This window comes from Convolutriloba macropyga, chromosome 3 (genome assembly GCF_964194025.1).
Source record: "Convolutriloba macropyga chromosome 3, txConMacr16.3, whole genome shotgun sequence".
NCBI classification, from domain to species: domain Eukaryota; kingdom Metazoa; phylum Xenacoelomorpha; order Acoela; family Convolutidae; genus Convolutriloba; species Convolutriloba macropyga.
This window is the reverse complement of record NC_134470.1, coordinates 16,976,847-16,998,758: the sequence shown is the minus strand read 5'-3', so window position 1 is coordinate 16,998,758 and position 21,912 is coordinate 16,976,847. Positions and strand designations below refer to the sequence as shown.

The following is a 21,912-nucleotide window of genomic DNA, read 5'->3' as shown; positions in this document are numbered from 1 at the left end:
GTGTGTGGACATTTGGGAGTTAGCAGTTTTTTTTCGGAATTGATGCAAGTTTCGAAATATCCGCCAATCTTCACCAAGACAGAGGTACAGCAGGGGAAGGAGTGAACAACAGTGACAAGATTATGTCTGTCATGCCCCCACCCCTTGTCACAGATATTCACACGTCACCTGATATCCTTGGCTGCCTAATATGTCTAATACATGGGATAGTGGCAATGAAACCGAAATCAAAACAGCCTAATTGGTGATCAACTCCAGAAATAACACTCTGAGACACTTAGCAATCTTGCAACTACCCATATCACGAGTCAAAAGAACCAAATCATTTCAATTTTGTCTCAAGTAATTACTAACAAAATGCAAACAACAAAACTTAAGGCTGATTACATAATCAAAATTGTGAACAAAAAATTGTGAAAATTGTGAAATCAAAATTGTGAAAATTTTACAATATCCCGTAACTATGAGTACTAAATTTATGTTTTTTCATCACTTATGCTCATGATTTGCATAACCATTTTCCTTCCGGAACCAAATTGACACAAAGTGAAAATTGGTGGCAAGGTTTTGTCCACGAAACACCAAATTATCTCAAAAACAGCGTGGTGAACTTTTGCCGCGTAATTTACGAGGACAAGAAAAGTCACTCCTAAATGAAGCGATTCGTTTTCGAGAACTCTTTACAGGACACTGTGAACAGGGCATATGGGTCACTGCGATTCAGAGAAAAAGTGTTAATGGTTGAAGATTTTAGTTTCTTACATGCCAATTACGTGAATTCATCGAATTCACTGCAATATTTAGCAAAGTCACAGCCGGCATACGTTTTTTGGCAACTTGGTTTTGGTCAACCTGTGATTATTTGAGCAAATTTTTTTTATTGATTTGTTTCTGTACGGCTCACTCCAAAAGCCATGAAAACACCTTCCAAAGTTTTCATGGACTTTAATGGATCCAAAAGTTTTTAGAGTTTCTGTCTGTAATGATATACAAAATCAAATCATTTTACACAAAATCTCCAGTTCTGATCAAAAAAATGGTTAATGATGACCCGTGTGATTTTTTGTTTACTTGTATTTTTGCCTTTTGTGTACTAATAATTAAAGAACAAAGGGAATATCTATAAAATTGAGTCTCCTAAACAGCAGATTACATTTGACCGGGAGAGATTGTCAAAATTACGACAATGCGAGACAAAACAGGTGGAAAAGTATGGAAACACTTTTGATCCCCTTCACATTGCAGAACCGTTTGTCGTGAATTATAGATGCCATTTAAAGCTTTTTCATGATAATCTTATTCGAAAGCAGGTGTTCGGTTTTTAACTGTGTTTTATTGCATACAGACTATGCGTAATATAATAAATACTTTTGTATTTACATATCGTAGCAATTCCGTTTCATATTTTTGAGCCAGCTTGCTCATACTATTACGTTATTACATTTTTATTTGGTCAGTTAAATTTAAAGGACACTTAAATTGGTGTTCGACTATAAATAGAAGTTTGAGATCGTTTTTGAATACATTTTGGGTAACAAAACAGATTATCAACTTCACAAGCATAAAAGCGTCAAAAGAATTTGTCGAGTTCATTTTTAGCAGCAGACGGTTAAAAACAGCAAACAGTAAGAATGAGCGACTCTGAGGTAAGACAAAGTCTTCTTTTTATTTAAAAAAGAATGAGACTTAATAAGTTTTCAAGATCTAATCTATTTCCTATTTTCTTCTTCCCGGTTGTAAGTTAACATTTATAAAAAAAATTAAAGGATCGATAATTGAGTTATATTTGCGGTGACACTTCGAGGCGAACCAGGAAAATGACCTCATCTGATAAAGACCCGATAAATTTATATTCGTGGTCCGACTCGAGGTGTCACCTCAAAAATAACGCACTTTATCGATCTTTAAATATTTTATAAATTTTAACTTAATACCGGGGAAGAATTCATGATGTTGAATATCATGTCAGCTACGCCGGGAGAAAAATTGTTACACAAATTGATAATGTTTTCAATGTTTGTACAAATCTGTCTTTGAAAATTAATGCTGAAAAACGAAGGAATATCACATCCTCAAGTAGTTAGAGAATTATTGGAATATAATTTTCATGTACCACACGAATCACAACGTAGGTCCTATATACCAGCAACCGTCAACATAACTTAGAAATTAAAATCATATGTATACTAAGATATATATGATGAGCAATCATCGTAACATTTTTTTTCTGTTTTTGATTCTTATTTTCTGCGATGTTTGAATAGTTTATTCTCTTCCTTTCTTTGCAGATCAAGACTGCGTTTTTGGCTTTTGCCAACTTCGGAGCTGGAAGTGGGAGTAAGAAGGAAGAACTGGAATCGAAGAATTTGACAAAGCTGGTGAAGGACTGTGGTCTATTCAACAAGGGCAAACTAAATGGGGCGGAGGTAGACATGATCTTCACCAGGTGTAAAAGCAAAAGGAACATACCCTTCGAAAACTTCCGCGATAAAGGTAAGAAACAACCCAGTCACAATTATCACTGAACAGAATAAACATGGCATCTGGCCAGACCGTCTACAGACTTGGGTAACCTTGAATTATAGCCCTCAGACTGAAATGACCATGCTTCAGACATTGCACAGACTGAACCCACCTCGGATCAGACAGAACTCAAACTGAAATGATCTAGAATCAGACAGTCCTTTGAGTGAAATGGTCTAGAATCAGTCAGTCCTCAGTCTGAATTGAGTTCTGATCAGACAGCATGCATGCTGAAATGATCTCTGATCACACTTTCGTCAGACCATTGATCTGATCAGATTTTTATTGTATATTTCTGAACCAGTTATCTCGAAATCGGAGCGTTGCTTAAAAATTCTCTTATTAAATGTCAGTTCGTTTTGGGATATCAACCTGGGTAGGATATTCGGACTGGCTGGAAGGGTTTATCATCACTGGCTCAATGGCAATGTCAGTTTTAAATCACTGCGGTATTATGGAACCAGTTTTGAGTAAAAACAAAATATCCAAAATTCGCCTATTTTTTTCACCAACAGCGATAATTACAGAGAAAATATTATAATCATCAGATAACATCATTCATCGACGTGAAAGAATGCGTCGCAAAATAATATTTTAACGTCTCCGATCAACTAGGCACATGATTTGAAAATGCCGGTCAGTTTGTAAAAATTATGTCTCCTCAACAGCTCAAAAAACAAAGGACATTATGATTCATGTACATCCGCAAATCCTTACACAATGAAGCTCTTACGTCATAAAGGAAGTTCTGCCGATGTAAGGAGAAAATATTTCAAATGACCGCCATCTTTTATATATTGACTTGCTAATAGCTGAACGGATTAAAAAGACCTCTTAAGAGTAGTTCACAGTTATTTAAGACTTACAATTGTTTTCATGTTCACAGCAGACCTTGAAGTGCAAAAAGTGTGCAGAGAAAACGGATATGTCATAAATCATCAACGTTTTTATAGTGATATATTTCGATTATTATTGAATTTCAGCAGTTTTCTAATAGAATGGAGTACTCATGACTAAATATAGCTTTTGCTTGCTGATTTTTCTGCCAGATTTTGTAATAAGTTTGCATCGAGTAAGTTTACACCAGCCGTCAGCTATTATGACGAAACATGCTAACAATGGCCAAAATGAGAAGTTCATCGTTGATTTTGGCACAAATAGACCAAAGAAATCTCACCTTATATGTAACTGATGGTAATAAATGATATATAAAATTGAAATATTACAGAAAAAGATGATTTTGTAGGCTCCGTTAAAACTCCATTTTTACAGCACAATGCATAAAATAAAGATTTCTGAAGTTCAAAAAATTTCAGCTAGAATGTCAACAGTATACTTCCAGTAGCGCTGCTGAGTATTGAAACCTCAGACCAGACTAAAAAAATTTAATCGCAAAGGTTATTTTGTTAATGTTTTGCACAATTTACGTTCAATGATAGCAAAAAAAATCACAATCGAGATTTTATGCATGCATTTGGAGCAACGTATTTTTATGAGCACCCGTTTATAATGCATCGCCTTGTAAATTTCTGCCAGAAACTTGCAAGTTCAGACAAGATAAACATTCACTCGATAAAGAGTTATCTTTGTAAGTCGAATGGTTAACTTGTAGGAGTTTGTAAGTCGAATGGTTGACTTGTAAGAACATGGAAGTTTTTGGGAAAAAAAATTGCAAGGCAAGGCATTGCCTTGTAAGTTTCTGACAGAAACTTGCAAGTTCTTACAAGTTAACCATTCGGCCTCGATCCGGGCAAATAATTTGAAACCAATGAAATCTGTGCAATGTTCAACACCAAAAATTGAAAAAAATCTGCAAGATTACTGATTTCGTTTACTGTTAATAACAAAATTGTTCAAGTAGTTCACCTGTTTCATAAATTTACCTATATTCCTCTTAAACTTCATTAAATTTTTGTTCCAGCTTCCCACGAAATGAGGAGAGATGATTTATTGCCAATCGGGTTTTTGTGCCACAGTTGATTAAAAATGGTTATCTTGTAAGATCTTGGAACTTAACCATATATTTTGAACGATTTTCCTAGACAAACAAAATTTTGCAACTCTGCAAACTTTCAAAACATCTCTGATTATAAACAGCTTATGAAAGTTGTCAGCAGGTCCTCACAAACCTCAGTAATGCAAGTTCTTAAGAGCAATATAGCTGCAACTTCGAACATTCTATGCGAACTAAAAACAAATGGTTCTGGAAATCACAACTGTTCTGAAAATTTAGCGTTTTTAGGAAGCTCTTAACTTCTGACAATTTCCCTTAATCAAACAGCAATGATTCATGATTACTGGGCTGAAACTAAGTTGTGTTATTTCAAATCTAGATAAGCACGGTCTTCAGGTTTCATTTTCTTCCCAAAAATTACCTAAAATATATAATGCAGAAAAACAGAAATTTGTAAATTTGAAATGAAATTTTTAAAACGACTTTGGTAGCAGAGCTCGTCAAGAACCAACGTGCAATAACTTTGAACAGTATATACTCTTGTTATATCTTCCAAGATGGCCACTGTTTTTCACTAACTTCTAATACATTCATCTTTCAGAAGATCGCTTAAAAAGTTCACCTAATTAAGAAGCGTCACCGAAAAGTGTTAAAATCTGTTTATTTGAATTGAGGAAAATTGATTTGCCTCTGAGTTCAATATTTCCTTTTAATAATCTTTTTAATTGAAATTTAAATCACGCTACACTGTTTATTTTCTAAACTTGACAATCAGCTAGTAATTTGAATTGAAAAATGTTCATTACGGCAAGAGCATGCCAGTTTAAATAAATAGCTGAAAGTTTTCTGTAAGTATATAAGCTTGAAATGCATACTGAAAATTTTTTTGATTGGTTAATAAGTTTGGACAATGGTTTGGTTTTCGCTTTATGCATTTCTTATTGTCTGTCCTCATAAACAATTTTGATTTCTGTTGATGTATGTTCAGACTTTTTGGCGATTCACTAATCAAACTAGACTGAATTCCATGCGCACTTAATTATAATTTAAAAGTTTCTTATATTGCGACAGTTACAAAAATGTGGGCGGAAAAACTCAAATTGGGAAATTTTCCACTTCATATTTTTCAACCAACTCCTCTACTATGGCCTTTCATATTTGGCATTAGCTTTAGTTGCTCAAAACGCTCACTACTGAAAAGTTGGAAAAATGTCAAGACGCTGCGCGAACCTGAGAAAATATTTTACCCGATACTTAAGAAATCACGGTTCAGAGGCCAGAAAATATTTTATTTACATTAAATTGACAATATAGTCAAATAAATGAGCTATAGTCCATAGTATTTAAAGTCATTTTTGACGGAAAAATCACATTATTCCGATTTTCAGGCTGCTTAATTTTTCAATTTTTTGTCAAAATTTGTAATATTTCGTCACTTGGGTACATTGCAGGTTATTGTTTTTAGCCATTCCTCAGCTGGCGAGTGCTGTGCACGGGAACAGTGAGTCGGCTAGCATTCAGAAGATTGTAGATGCGATAGTCAATGGAGCCCCAAAAGTGAGAGACTCACTAAAAAAGTTAACGGGTTATGTTCAAACTTTCAAATCCGACTTTCAAAATATAATGTGGAACGTGGGGTTTAATAGAAATGAACCTCATATCTACCACTGTGGTTGTGGAGCAATTGTTGTTGTGTAACCAATCTTTAGAAAAATGTCTGGCTCTTTTTATAACCAGGAAGTCACAAAAGTGATGTAAGACCTTGTATGTTTACCGGGATTTGTGCATGACTGGCAACCTGAGCCGTATAAAAAGCGCAGTAAGTTTTCTTGCGTTCATTAAATTGATAAATTCAAGTTAACCGTATGTTATGGATATTAAATGGATATTAACCGATTGTTACTGTTATCAGCAAAATTTTGTATTGCTTGAAAAAAGGCGAGGGAAGGGGGGAAAAAGCAGCAACATAAAATGATTTCACATCGAAAACTAGATGATTTTGAAGGTGTGTTAGCGAAACCTAAAGATGAACGCACAAATGAACGGTAATTTGGCGATGAAATTCGTTTCTCTCACTTTGCTCCCCGAGTGAATTTTTCAGGATTTCAAAGTTGTTCACTTATTACAGAAATTGGATTCATTATACCCAATGATTGATGATCAAAGCTTTTGCCATGATTGTTCACCTGTTCGAAATATCAGTCGCGTGACCGCGAAAACGTTGTTTTTTAATAAACTGAGCATCAAACTCTAATTTACAACAGCTTGATAATTTTTAACAATAAAAAATAACGCTGCAGATATTATAAATGTTTAACATCAAATTAGAGCGTTGAATATAAACAATTGTGAATAATTGGCCTCATCAAACAAATTAATGATATCAAGCAGTACTTTATCGCGTTGATAAAAAATGGATATTGTAAGAAAAAACGCAGGTCTGACCCTACTTAACCCCTAAAAATTGAGGATAATTGCGGTCCCAAATTTCCACCTTTAAAAATTGAGGATGAGAGTGGAGGAGAGAACACCACCTCAGAATTTCACTTAGAGGTAGGAAATATTACCCGGAGTGGAAAATAATCTCTTTCTGTTTTTCAGCACGACGCTTCATTTCTTAACCATGCATACCTCAAACCGGGAAAAACGCTTGGTAACGAGCCAAAAGCAATTATAAATAAATATCAATTAAAATATGGAAATTGTTTTTTAACAAGAAGACACGGCAATGTGCCTCTTTGTTAAATGTTCCGACCCGTTCATCGACATTTTTTACGCAGTTGTCTTACAAATGAAGAGATAGTAAGGTTTCATAAATTCAAATACTGTTTAACAAAAACTTGTAGAAGAAGCAATTAGACCTGCCAATAGTGCTAATATGTCATGCGGCTATAAAAAGAAAAAAACAAAAAAAATCAGATAAATTTAGTAAAATTAGTGAGATAATGTTGAGACACCGAAAAAGAAACTCAATTACGGGCAAAAATTTGAAAATCACAAGGGTTTATGAAAACTATTAGTTTCAAACAGTAAAACAACTAGTTACAAATAAAAACAGATTATTTTCCTCACTGGAAAAATAGAACGTGCAGTCAATGAGACTAGACTAGAGATGATGGAAGTAAGAATACAAATGTGGCAAAGTGGAAAAAATCACTGTAATTCTTTATAACAAAACTTTTGACATTCAGATGAGCAATTAAGTATCAACCGAAAGCATTAAATATGTTCAGCTTTACTCCATCCGTGAGCCATTCAACTTCTGACTAACGGAACTGACTAAGAACACAAAAAAACGAGGGCAGACTAAACCAACATATTCATTAACATTTTACAAAAACATTGTCTCAAGCCCAAAAAAAACATCATTGTCTATATGAAAACATGATAAATAATAATTGGGCCTCATTCGAACGTAAATTGAACTTATCACAACTTTCATTTTAAATCTTACTTGTCTGTAATTGACATTTTTTATAAGAAAAAAAGTTGAATATATTATGCGCTGCATTACACTCTAAATCTTCAGTGATTGTAAAATGTTACGATGAGACCAAAGGCAACCTTGCAACTGATATGCGGTAATAAAGACACGCAATTGTCTAAAAGCTTGCAACAATTTACAAACAGCAAAAAAATTGCAATATATCATAAACAAATTATGCAATTTGAATAAATATTGATTTAAAATAGCAAAAAGGCAGAATTTCAATTCTTCAACACCCTCTTCGAAAGCGGAACTAAAAACAGTTATCATCCGAGTAGACATAAACTGTGTTAGCAGTTTTTAATCTCTGCATTTCTAACTAAATTGAACAAAATGGACTAAATTAATTATGCGATGACACTTTTCAAAAACATAGGCTGAATTTACAAAAATGTGGCCAAATTTTAAGTCATAAAGTGAAAAAAATAACGCCAGAAACACACCCTTTATTTTAAAAACTGAAACCAAAAACACCATCGTTAACAATTTTAACGTATTTTACCGAAATTGGTAAAATCTTGAACAAATGATGTTTTTAAGTTGATATTCTACGCTATTTGGAACAAAAAATATATAGTTAAGCACTTCAACTGAAGCTAGATAGCAAAAGTTTATAAAGTTTTGCATGGCACAGTACCCTCCGAGAAAGTCAACTTCATCAAACTGCACTTTTCTCAGCAAAAATATGATTGACAGAGACTAGACAAGACTGCCATGGTAGAATGAAAGGATTTTTAGAATAGTTTCCCAAAAATCAAAAAGCCGTTTAGTATCCAGTAACTACAAAAATTGAATTAATGCAGAAATATTTCGTAGATCATTTGCAACACGTAAACTTGATAAGTGTTCGATTGTTCATATTCAAATTGCTCGTGTATCATATGCAACACGTATTCAATTTATTTTATTCGGTGTCAGTAATTTAAGGGTTGAACAATTTTTGATATTTTTTATTGATCCTTGTATGACTACTAAGAAATCAGACAAATCATATAATTCCTAGTATTATTACTAAGAATCACATAGGACCTAGCATAACTTATAAGAATTTTTTATGATGGGTGACCCGGGGAGCAGTAAACAGCTGAAGACTCAGTTGTGACTGATGATTCTGAATTGATTTGCATGATGAGTTGTTCACAGAGCAATTCGAAAGCGACCATTTCTGCAACTGGAGGGGTGGACAGGATGACAGACACTAAAAACTACACTGGATCTCATGCACACAGATTCGACGAGTCTGGCAAAGGAAAAGGGGCCGCTGGTAAGATAACACCCTATTTGAGAGAACGACTTTGCGGTACATTTTTGTAAAAGTTCCCTTGAAATGAGATGAATGATGCGTTGAATACGGTAGAAAACATAAACACAAAAAATTGCAAATTTTAAAAAAGTTCAACGCTTAGTTTCGTTTTTCGTTATTGTTTCGTTATTGTTTCGTTATTGTTCCAAAAGTCCACAACATTTAACGCATTCACCACTAAAAAATGTAAGATAAGTGCGTAAGAAAATATTTTTTCACCGCAATTTATAGCAATTCTTAAAATTTTCCCCCATCGAAACCTCGACCAGGAAGTTGATCTCTCAAGTAGAGCTCTCTTGACCCGTCAATCTATGTGCGAACGAACAAACCAACTGATATGATAGAATTACCCAAACTTTCTCAACTCTTGCCAATTTGAAGAAAAATGGTTTAATTTAAAGTTCAAGCAGCAGCAACTACCAAGTAAGTGTTTAGATTTTTTAATAAAAAAGAATTCATTAAAATTGCATACTGCTGAGATAAATATTTTTTGAATCCGCATAAACGAAGTACAAACTTAATCAACCTGATTCTTTTGTAAATTCCCGCGTCTGCTCAGACCCCCCCCCCCCCCCCCTAAAAGTTTAGTACTCAAGTAGAGATCAGATATATTTATTGAAACGAATTGAGAATTGTAGACATGTTGTTATTATAGGTCGAGAGGACAAAGTGTCGAGCGACGGATATGTTCAAGGATACAGCAACAAGGGAACCTACAAGAACTAAGAACAATCTTCTGTTGTCAAAAAGCACAATTTCATACAAACTTGGACATACTACAATTATTTGCTTTGCATCAATCGCAAATTAAAAACAATTATAAAACATAGTACTTAAATATGTTCATCAGTAGTATTTAGAAACCAAATAATCAAGTTATAACAAATTGTATAGCGCTATAAAATGTTATAACCACCTTTGTAAATAAATAGACACGTACTATTACGGTGTATAAAATGTTAGCAATAATCTAATTTCTTCATATTTTGAAGAAAATGGCAAAGTAACAAAACTCTAAATCAATTAAAAATTTTCCAGTAAAAAATGTATTTAAACAACAAAAAATGTTCCAATGTTGCTACGGTTCTTCGAACGTAAACTGAAGCAACACCTTGTTGGCAACATGACGGCACATTATTACTGTACAGTTCGTCAAAGTTAATTCTATTTTTGAATTTTTATATGGTACGAAGATCGGACAACTAAATTTGTAGCAGTCAAGTTACAGCATATACCAATGAGTGAAAGAAAATAATCTCTGACAAGCGAACAAAATATCGTCCTTTCCATTTAGATAAAAAAATGTTCATTACTTACAGCGAAATGATTACAGAATACAGAGTGACATAACATGAAAATGCGCTTGAAAACAAAAAATTTCTTATTCGTTTCCTTTTCGCGTTCTCAAACAGCAAAAAAATGTGTTCTTGTAACACAATTAGTTCAATTTATTGTTGCTTCTGTAATTGATAACTATTTAAAGCATAGAAAAAAAACAATATTGATTCTCCGCCCAGAGTTTGTTGGCAGAGTAAATCAGCGGTGAATCAATCTAGACACATTCTGTATTTTAGGATGGCCAGTACTCTGTTCATGTCCCAATTTACACGGGCCCTTCTTGTTTTTTGAGTAACAATTACTGCATGAATATTAATATGCTCTGCTTAACTCCGGCCAACAAGGTTTGATTTATATGTTGTTCGAACTTCCGCCTGGGTACTTTTCACTTTTAATATGCTTAGCATGTCGTAACCACTAAGCTAAATGGGTTTTGTGGTAATTGCCTACAAACTAGCTTATATATAAATAGTCTGTATACTACTATAGTAAATCCCAGTTATAAGCCACAAAAGTACAAAATTACTCTGCTCAGACACTATTTTGGGGTATGAGTCATTTTCAGATTTTATATAATAAATTTAGCCTGGGCTAACTCCAGGACCTCAATATAATCATAATGAAGAAGAACTGCACACGAAGGAACTTAAAATATTCTCGAGATGCAATGTTTCAGAACCAAATTATTTAAACTTGAAATGTACTGGTTCAGTGCTGAAATATTTTGAGAGCTAAGACCAGGCGCATCTTCGTGCTTTTAGAGCATTGGCACTATTTTAGTCGCAAAACTATCCTTGAAGTTTTTGCCATGCATCAGTCAACTAACAAATTTTTTTTGTTACAAAAAGAAAAATCTGAAATTGAATTTTAAGAATAGTGAATAGTTATTTTGAGAATAGCTAGCTGTATTAGGATTGAAAATCTGCATTTTATTCGAAAAGACCACTTGCATTCAAACAAATCATTGTCGGTAGGAATTCGCAAATTGAAACCGCCAAATACTTTTGAATGAACTCTTTTTTAATTTGTCCTTCTAATTTTCATCTGCGACTTTGAACCACACAAAAAATCAATATGTCAATTATTTTTTTCTACCAAACAAAGGCAAAACTTACATTAAAATTTGTTCTGTTTGTATGAGTCACATTGGTATTTTGATCATATTTTAAAATAAATGATATTATTGTTTATTCGACAGAACAGTGAAAGTTACGAATTTTTGCAGCCAAGATTAAGTCGTGAAATTTAAAATTTATATCCAAAGATACAAAAAACCTGTTGATATCAATTGTTTTTACTTGTTCGTGATTGAATTTCCAGTTGTTGACAATAAAATTCTATAAAATTTTGAAGACTTCGCTTTTATGAAAACTTTCGATACATTATCAAAAGAACAACACTGCATTAATTTCTTCAAAAACGGTAACGAAAAAGAAGTTTGTTCATGTGCCGAAAGAAAGCAGGCTCGTATCAGATCATTAAGGTTTTTTAAAAAAAAATTATAAAAAATATAAGCTAAGCGTAAATAATTATCATTAAATTTTCTAGAGACGGAATTCCCGGAAAGAAGCGTAATATAGACAAGACTTCAGAGACCAAACCATGACGTGTTGACAGTCCCTTTTGACAATCAATAACTTTCAATTGATTTTGACGTTGTATATTCAAGGAAAAAAAATATTGACAAAAATTGACGCAACTAAATACGATGATTGAAGTTTTCGAAAAAAATATTGACTTGAAAAAATGAGACAGAGAGTGTAGAGAGGGAGAAAACTGAACAAGAATGAGACCCTAAAAAGATACATTGCCAGCTGCTCAAATTTTTCTCCCAGCTAGCTATTGAAGAAACAGGATTTAGCTTCGAACTCACAACAAAGGTTTTTGAACTTGCAGCGTTTGACGCAATTCTAACTAGTCAAAGGATCTGACCCAGGCATCTTAAAATTGTAATTTTCAAATGAGCACCGCTGAATCTTTTTGACATAGTGCATCTGTAGGGCGGGTCTGAAAAATTATAACAAGAACACACATGTCTACGGTGGAGCTCAGTCGGTTTCTTGGTGACCAATGAAATCATTTGTTTCTTTTTTACCGACAAAAACATTTGAATCATGTGCTCTGGCTTTACCGTGACCGCATTTTTCAACATTCTATACTATTAAACTTCAAGAAGAAACATTTGTAAGACGTAGAACATTTGCTTCGGGAGCAGGTTTTCACACTATCTTACATAGTATGCTATTTTCAATAGTTTCATTTTGAGAATTGATCATTCTAAGCAATCAACAAACGCTCATCTTTCTCTTCTATTAGTCCGTCAACTATGAATATACTAGAGAAAAACTCAATAAGCAATATCAACTCAAGTTCACAGCACATATTTAAAAACATGTTTTTGGAGCACATATTTAAAAACAATACTCTGATGGAATTGTTAGCTAATTTCAATAACTGAGGCAAAGTAAGTTTTGTAAGTTTATGCTAAATATGTGAACGTAAATTAAAATTTATAATAGTTTTTGTCAAAAAATATTTGCCTATAGGTAGAAAAATATTTTGAAGAACGGAAAAACACAAAAAAAATATAAAGACTCAAAGTGAATTTTTCACAAACAACTCTTTTCACTAACAACATTTTTCTTAAATATTTCTTGCTTCCTGTTTTATCTAGAGCAACTAGTGTTTAAGAAAGTTTTAATGATGCTCTCATCTGAAGTGATCGATACTCCACTCCAATAAATACTGCTTACAGAACATCTTTTGTTTTCCAAAAGGATCAGCCATGTTTTATTTGACTAATTTCTCAAGGATTTGAGCGACAAATAACACTTTCTTTAAAATGACTTCTAATGCAGGCAGCCACAATTTATAATAATTTGCCATAAACAAAAAACAAACAAGGTGAAAACATTTTTTACAAAATTGTGATTCGAAACAAAAATTATTACAACAGAAAACTTTTTTGAGGAATTGTTTGTTTGAAACTTTTGGCCACTTGAAATTTTAAAAAAAAACTGATTGAGGAGAAACACATAAAAGAAGCACATAAATTTCTTCACTACAGCTTTTCCTAAAATAGTTCCATATGGATACTAGTTTTTTTTTCAAAACAAATTGGTTGTAAAATAAATTCCGGTTGCTGTTCAGAATTATGATAGCAGGTTAGTAATATTATCAAGCAAACATCCTACGCCAAAACTGAAGCAGAATTTAATACAATTACAAAAAACTTGCGTTGCATTTATTGTTGCAATTACAGCTTTATTGGGAAAAATACAGTTTTCTCGGTTTAATATCCTCGAAAAATTATAGTGCAAATGACTTTGAAAGAACAACTCGAGTGCATTCAAAACGCCATGCTCATTTTGTAAACAAAACAGGCCAAGACAAATTTCGGAACACTCTCGTTGTTCTCAAATTTAGAGCAAAGACGCACATTTTTGTCTGTTTTATATGTGGAGCAAACAATGGAAAAGTATTAAGATTCTCAAAAATCACGATAACATAAGCTCTTGTTTTTCTGCAGTTTATTATAACTGGTCAAGAATTTTTCGGATTGCCCTGAATTGCAATATAAAGAATGTAAGAGTTAGTTTTAATTGTGAACTGCCAATTTAAATGACGAATTATTTAATTGCGCTTGTTGCTGTTATTTTTTGGTGAAATAAACTACCTTTAGTAAAAATCGCAACCTTTCTTTTCTGTTGGGTTAAGGACCTTCGCAAGCGGGACAAAAGGATTTTTTAAATAAGTAAAAAAAGAATTGATTTCCCAAAAATGAGAGAATAACAAAGAGATTTAATGGAGAGATCTGATCAATAGATCAAGATGGAGATAAAAAAAAGAAAAAACCCTACATCAAATTATCTAATAACAAAAATATCTCTCTAGAGCCATCAGTTTGGACCCAGTATTGATTCTCAGCACAATTTCATGACGATTCACATATACCAAGTTGATGACTGGATCAATTTGCTCTTGTTTGACTAAAACGGTAAGTCAGACTTTCAGATAGTTCTCAGAAAGGTTAAGACCATAGTTCGACATTCTAACACCCCCACTCAGATTTAAGCTGATTGCGTAGAGTCTCGTCCCACGAAAAGTCTTCTGAGTTTTTCCACTTTTGATATGGATAAAGATTAAGCGAAAATGTCCGCTGCCATTCTGTCAGTGGAAGCGTAGCAAATTGAAAAGTCCAATCTTCCATCTTGTCCCGAGTGAAAACAAAATCTTTCTATGTAATTGCTCTTTTTGTGCATGACTGGGAATTGGAAAAAACTTCGGTTGTCCTCTCGAATTGCTATTTCATTTTTCCTTTGTCCGTTAAAATCCTCTAGAAGTGGCCTCAAGTACAGTGCTACTTGAACTGCTAATGACATGCCCTGATACTCTGCTTCTCATGAAAAAAGAGCAGCTGTGGCCTGCTTCTTGACACCCTAGCCGAGTGCTGCACCACGTCCGTTGAGCTTGAAGTAGTAAACCGTCGTTCATTTTCCATCGTTCACTTTGCCAGATCTTCCCAACTAAATCATAACCAGCATTTTTTGAATAAATGGTTTCTAAAAATATTTCAAACTTGAAGATAACGTAATAGTTGCTTTCCGCACAGTCAAGGGTGATTGGTAGGTACCTTTTTGTATCTGGAAAAAAGGTTGACTGCGAAAAAGTCTGGCCCCAACTGTTTCGACCGAAAAAAAAGTGATCCAACAAAGCATCTGTAAAGCTTTTGATCGGCTTTTTGTTCTCCGTTCTGTGTTGTTTGGAAGTTAAAATTCAATTCAACTGGAGATCTTGAGGCTTTGTATTGATCCATTTGAAACCTCTCAAGCATTTTTCCTATGTAGCGCTCTTGCTCTACAGTGACTTTGCCCTTTTCTTGCCTGATTCTCGGGCTCAAAAACCTGTGTAGTGTCCCTCTGTCTTCTATGTGGCCGTTGCGTCGAGGGCCTTCGTGGTATCCGAGATCGCTGTCATGCTTCTTGATGCCACTACAAAGTCATCAACCCGAACCAAGATAAGAGTGTGACAGTCTGTCTCTGCTCTTGCTAACAAGCAGTAATGATTTCCGCTTCCGGTGAACCCTGTCCAGTTGAAAGTTTGCAAACTCCTTGTACCAGTTAGCAGCCTGTTTCTCATCATAATTTTATTTAATCCATCGGCATACTAACTTCACTCCATCTAATCCTGATTTCACAAACTCTTGTGCCTCTTACTTATGCAATTCTTCCTCTATCGGTGATTATAGGAAACCGTATTGACATCAAACTGGAGTATCACATGGCCATGCTCAGCTAATAGTTGAATTAGAATCCTAAATATGTGTGATTTACAGGTAGGTGCAACCTTTGCAAAATATTCCAGTACCTCAAGTTCTTCGAAGTTCTTCACCACAAAATGTGCTTTGTTTTTGTCAATTTGTCCATTGGGTCTCAATTTCAGCTTGTAGACCCATTTGCCGTCCCTGTCTGTTGTTGGTCTAACAGCGTCCCAAATTTTGATGTCCTTGAATGCTTTCACATCGTCTTTTTTGCCCAGTGCCAATGGTCCCAACCATTACCTTGCTTGGCTTTGTAGACAGTTTTGGGTTCCACATAGTTACGCTCGGTATCAGCGAGATGGGACCTGACTTCTCCAAAGAAAAGAGGATTCCTTGCGCCGGTCTGGGATCTGCTCTGCCCTTCGCTCAATTTTATTTTTGTTAAAACCAATTGTCTCCGACTGTGAGACTGTGATAAGTCTTCACTGCCATGGTCTCGGGGACTCCCTCTTGTTGCAGTAGATCCTTCCTCGAGAGCAGCTTCCTCAACATCCGAGGCATCTCATCTCAATATCGTTTATTGTGCATTCATACTCTTTGCGATATCTAACTCCTACCTAGCAGGTCCACCGTCACTGTGTTGTCAGAGATTGAACCTTTTTCGCACTCCATGACTGGCAACTCGAACTGCCATTGTCTTGCTTGAGCTGGGAATGAACACGAGGTAACCATTGTCACCCTCAGAGTAATCCACGAACTTTTATTCCAGTGCCTTGAATTCAATGTTTTCTAGATCTCTGACTGTTTTTTCATGAGTATTTTGCGAGCAAAAGAGATAATTTACTAATTGAGAGCCTGAGTCTTATACCTCGCATGATCTCTGCTGGGCATTTAATTTCACTTCCTCTCGCATCAAAGTTTCTGATCCTCGCTGCTTGGAATACTGCGGCTCCTCGCCTCCTGAGGTCCGGAGTCAATGGACAAACCTATGGCCATCACCAGCAATGCCCAGTAGCATCTCAAAACGAGCCAATTCTACTGTTACGTCACTAGTATGGTCCTCCTGTAGAATTCCTGCATCTAGGCAGTACGGCTTGAACTGTTTTGAGAGAAGCTCATTCGCATTGTATTGTTCAAGCTTCCACACTGAGAACAAACATCTTCAAGTTCGTCAGTGCTTCAATTTTGGCTCAGGCAAGCCCTCAGACAAACTTCATGTACTGAAAACTCAATGCAGAACTAGAACCCTGGCAGTAGCTCTACTCTGAAGATCGCATGACGTCTGTGAGCAGCCTCTCCAACTTCTTTCTTGCGTATGTTTTCCTTTGATATTAGCCAATAGATATTACTTTTATTAAACGGACTTTGTACCCGCAATACCGGAGTCTTATTGTTAATTAGTTACAAAAACAAGACCAACTTACAGGATACTAATAGTATTTAAAGTTCAGAGCCTTTAATATCAAAAGAGAGTTCAATTGTTTCCGAGAAATCCTGTTGGACATGTCCAGTCAAAAGTTGAGCTGTCATTTTGCTGGGTCAGAACATTTGTTTATTTCACAACTCTCAAAACAAAATAATCTTCCAATTTGACTAATTTCGTTGAATTAAAATGCGCAAATCTTGCATAGTTCATCGAGTTCTCCCACTGTCTCTTGTGTATTTCCGACCAAATTGGCTTGAATCAGATGACCCAATCGTCTATGCCCCTTCCTTGCACGATCAAATTTAGCGCTGTTGGAACTCATCTTGAACTCTAGAATGCTGCAGGTTAAGTAAAACGAACTTTTCTGTTGAGTTAGTTTTAATCGAGATCTTTTCTGGAGTTCCATGCAGCTGTTTCTTTTCTCAAAATTGATGCTATGTCCCCAATCTTTCCATGCTGAGACGGATAGGTATTCGCTTCTATTTGAAGTTTTGCTCGTCTTCACAAAGCCTCGATCCATCACTCTGGTGGCCCCTCCATTGGGATTTCTGATCACTCGTTGAGTTGCCGCAAAATCCAGGAATGCATTGATTTTTGTGACTGTGTGATCTGTACAAACCCTGTCCACTAGCAAGCCTACCGTCTTCCACTGGATAAGAGCTGCACAGTTTAATTCGTATAGATCAAAGTTGGATTCATCGCCTTTGACTGACTTTTGCCTCCATATATTTGTCCCCTGCATGCTCTATCTAGGCGACCCTTCCAATTACACTTGCTGCACTGCGCAAATCTCCTTCCTCTTGCAGACCTCGGCGGAGTGTCCAGGATTCGCACACACAAGAAACAACAGATTCTTTTCCTGGGTTCCGTCCTGAAGTCACGTTTCACTACTAGTGGCACTGAGCCTCTTTGCCCTTTTTGCATCTCTGATCTGCTCTCATGGAAGACTTTCAGCCTTTCTTCAATTATGTGAAATTTGCCGCCGCATTGAAACTTTCCTGTGTAACAAAAATTTTACACCTTATTGGCAGTTGACTGAATAAGGTCTCTGAGACTGCTTCTTGAAGCCCTCTGATCAGCTCTTGTCCTCTGATAAGGACGCTGTCCCGTCCAAAATTCTCAAAGTCTTCCAGTTGCACTCAGGCAACCTGTGCCAACAAGGCCACTCCTATCGGCGGCTCCTCTTTCTGAAAGCTCTCTGGCATACACTTTCACGCCTTTGCTTAATCTCCTATGCCTTCGTTCCCACACAGTCAAGTCTGTTCAATGTGAAGGTTGTTACACCCAGATTCAGTTGTCAAATGGCGTCACATGTTGTTTCTTTTATCCCTGATATCAACAACAATAACCTTCTCATATGCATCCTTCAACACCTTGTGGTTCTTGCACACATCATTACTTGCCTCATTGGTCAGTGGTGCAAGACAATTGGTTTGCTCCTCTGTCCCTAGTAATAATTTGTCAAGCCAATTCGTCTTTATCATAGCCAGAAATTGTCTGCTTCAGATCCAAATCCTGAGTATTTCCTGTATAGGTCAGCAAATTCACTCTCTGCTGATGCATCGTAGAATGAGCAAGAAAGACAATTGTGGAAAAAAGGTCTTTAGCTGGAAATAATTATGACTATCAACAACAAACTAATTTTGATTTAGAGATTAAATTAATGACTTAGAAAACTGCGGTGCCCATTAGTTGTTGAATTGTGGACTTTCACCAGCGGAATCAAAGTGATTTTATCTAACCAAAAACGAACTTCTTTCTCAAAAATGAGAGAATGACAAATTGATATTTTATAGTAGAAATTGCTGTAGAGATTTACAGTAAAGACTTACAGCAAAGATTTACATCAAAAATTTGATCAATAGATCAAGATGATGGTTTGGGCTGGGGGATGAAAAAGGACTCAAAAATCAGCTATAAATATACCAATTATTAGTGCGAAAAAGTAAAAATACAGAACTAATCTTAGCACCAACATTTATAGTAGGGTGAGAAAGGGTTACTCAATAGGGTTTGTTTCTGCATAATTCCTAGAAATCAGTCGCAAAGGTTAACATATATATAGAATCCTTTGCTCTTTTCTAAGACATCATTCCCACTTCCAGTGATATGATAACCTTTCACGCTGGGAATATTTTACATCAAATACTCTAACTCTAATAATATCTAACTAGAATCATCGGTCTGGACCGAGTATTGATTCTCAGCACCCTTTCTTGAAAATTTATGTTTATTAACTTAGTGATTTGAATCAATTTGGTCTTGTCTGATTAAAATAGTAAGGTAAACCTTCTAACATTTCTGACTAAATTTAATTAATCGCATCTCTAACATTTTTAAGATTGACCTTCGTATCTTAATATCAAGGGGAAAACAATTAGTTACAAGAGATAATGAAAATCAGCCTTTCTTTAGGTAATACACTGGGGTTGGCTCAACAATTTGAGGCAAAATAAAATATAGATAGGCTGAACACCATGAGTAAAATTCTTTTCGCTCATAAAATTAATTTTTTTCAAACGGCAAATTATATCAGCTTTTTTTTCTCTTTTCTTCTATCTAGGCACATACAATTAATTAATGCCCGCCTGCAAATTGTAAAGAAATGCACACAAGTTGCCTACGTTCTAAGCTAGTACAAAAATTACCAGTAACATTTTATACAGATTTTTCAGCAGTGAATTTAGTTTGAGCAGACAGTTCGCAGTCATAAAATTTGTTGGTTTTGTCTTTTGATTTAATGTGAAACGCGAATGAATTTTTAATAACACCCACATCGTCCCTCAGTATAATTACTTCAAGTTTTGCCGCTATATTTAGCCTCCGAATCTTTACTTCCGTAAAAATATAGTTCATATTCTGTTTAAAAACAATTAATCCTTAGTAAAAAGTGCGTATTATTATGCGTGCTTTCATTTGAGCTACCATTTTTATACCAGGAACACATCAGTATTTTCAATTTAGAGATTTTATTTCACGTGATATCTTCATGGAACACATAAGGGCACACATCGCATTGAGTCACATTAGATAATAGATAGAAAACACTTGAGGAAAGAAAGGGGTTTCTAAATTGAGAGATGAAACGAACCACAGCGTGTACATATAAAAAAACTTTAGAAATTTTTGGAAAGTGTTGCAAAACTGAGCCCATGCGATGACTGAGACTGACTAGTTCACAACAAATTTTAGACGCTTATAGAATCGAAGTAGCTCTGGAGGAAGGTTTATCACCCGTTGTTATATGCCAATGTGATACGGTTGTACCATATTAAGTTCATGTTTATTAATTTGTACTAAATTATTTTATGTTTGCCCTTGTCAGGCTATAAGTCATAGTTAACCTACAAGTAATTTACCGCCGACTAAAAAGTCAATATTTCAGATTGTTCACATCCCCCACTTTTGATTATTTATTCATTCTCTTGAATCTTGTTTCTGAATTCAGTTGCATTCAATCTAGTCTGTTTTGCAATAATCGAGATCCTATCGGATTTGAGGAGGAATTCCACTCTCACTAAATTTGTCTGCAATCTTAACACGATTGCTAAGTAAATTTAAAAGAGGTAATCCAACAACTCTGTAAAACTTGGATTCGCATCTCGAATCCATTCATCTAATTCTAAGTGCATTTGTGACACGAATTGTATCTCTACAATCAGGGATATCACATGGCGCAGTCAGCAACTAAAAAACGTGCACTCTTGGGAATCGAGCCCTTTTGGGAAAAACCAACACTTGAACCTCCATTGCGATGGGATAGATGGCAGATCAAGCTAAAATTGGCTATCATGGCTAAAGAAGGAATTTCAATTGACATTCTCCTTGAAGACCCTCCGGACAAGGTCACCCTACCCCCAGAACCTATTTACGAGGATGATGTCGAAAATAGCACAGCTCAAAGTGAACGAGATCGAAGTACCAGAAACGAACAGCTCAAAAATTCGTGGCTCAATCGATGTAAAAAAATAAACTTGTTTGCATACTGTGTGAAGAAAAACATTGGCAATATTGTGATAGCAAAGCAGTCTCTCTAACATACCTCAGCTTGGGAATGGAAGGGAGACGAATATTTGGTTCTCAGGAACCGAGTATCCAGATCGATAGAGTAACAACAAAAGTTCTTTGGGAATGTCTTGATTAGGGTGTTCACTAAGCAAAGAAATATCACATTTGATCGACACACATTTCTCACTAGAAAACAAATGAAAATAGAACCTGTGGAAAAATTCTACGGGTGTCTTCGAGAGTTGTCTCTAAACTGCGATCTAGGAAGTCACGAGGAGTCGATCATTCGGGAGGTCTTCATAGCTAATATGCAAGATGGTGAGATCCAAAGGGAGCTACTCAAAGAAACACGGACGGCTAAAAAAGCTCTTGAGGTTGCGTTGAACATTGAAATGGGAAAACAAAACCAATTAAAAATTTCTGGAACTCCAACTCCCATCACCACAAATGAAATTTCAAGTCAATCGATAAATAATGTTCAAGGATCGTGGAATAGAACCCGAGCACCGACAAACCAGTTTGTCAAACCTACGATTTGCCCAAATTGTGGCTATGGCTGGACTCCTTCTCATAGACAAAACTGTCCTGCCCGTGGAAAATCTTGTAAAAATTG

The 21,912-nt window shown here is 35.4% G+C and overlaps 2 protein-coding genes across 2 annotated transcripts in view; one reads left to right on the top strand and one right to left on the bottom strand.

Annotated features, from left to right (window-relative positions):
* Positions 1–21,912, bottom strand: part of LOC142336905 (ras-related protein Rap-2a-like) — a 40,562-nt gene that overhangs the window by 2,964 nt on the left and 15,686 nt on the right. The window lies entirely within an intron of this gene.
* Positions 1,389–10,263, top strand: LOC142336010 (tubulin polymerization-promoting protein family member 2-like). The gene is made up of 5 exons (XM_075384459.1): positions 1,389–1,646; positions 2,289–2,493; positions 5,943–6,034; positions 9,108–9,228; positions 9,923–10,263. Exons 1-5 carry the CDS (start codon positions 1,632–1,634, stop codon positions 9,991–9,993), a joined length of 504 nt encoding a protein of 167 aa, XP_075240574.1. The 5' UTR covers positions 1,389–1,631; the 3' UTR covers positions 9,994–10,263.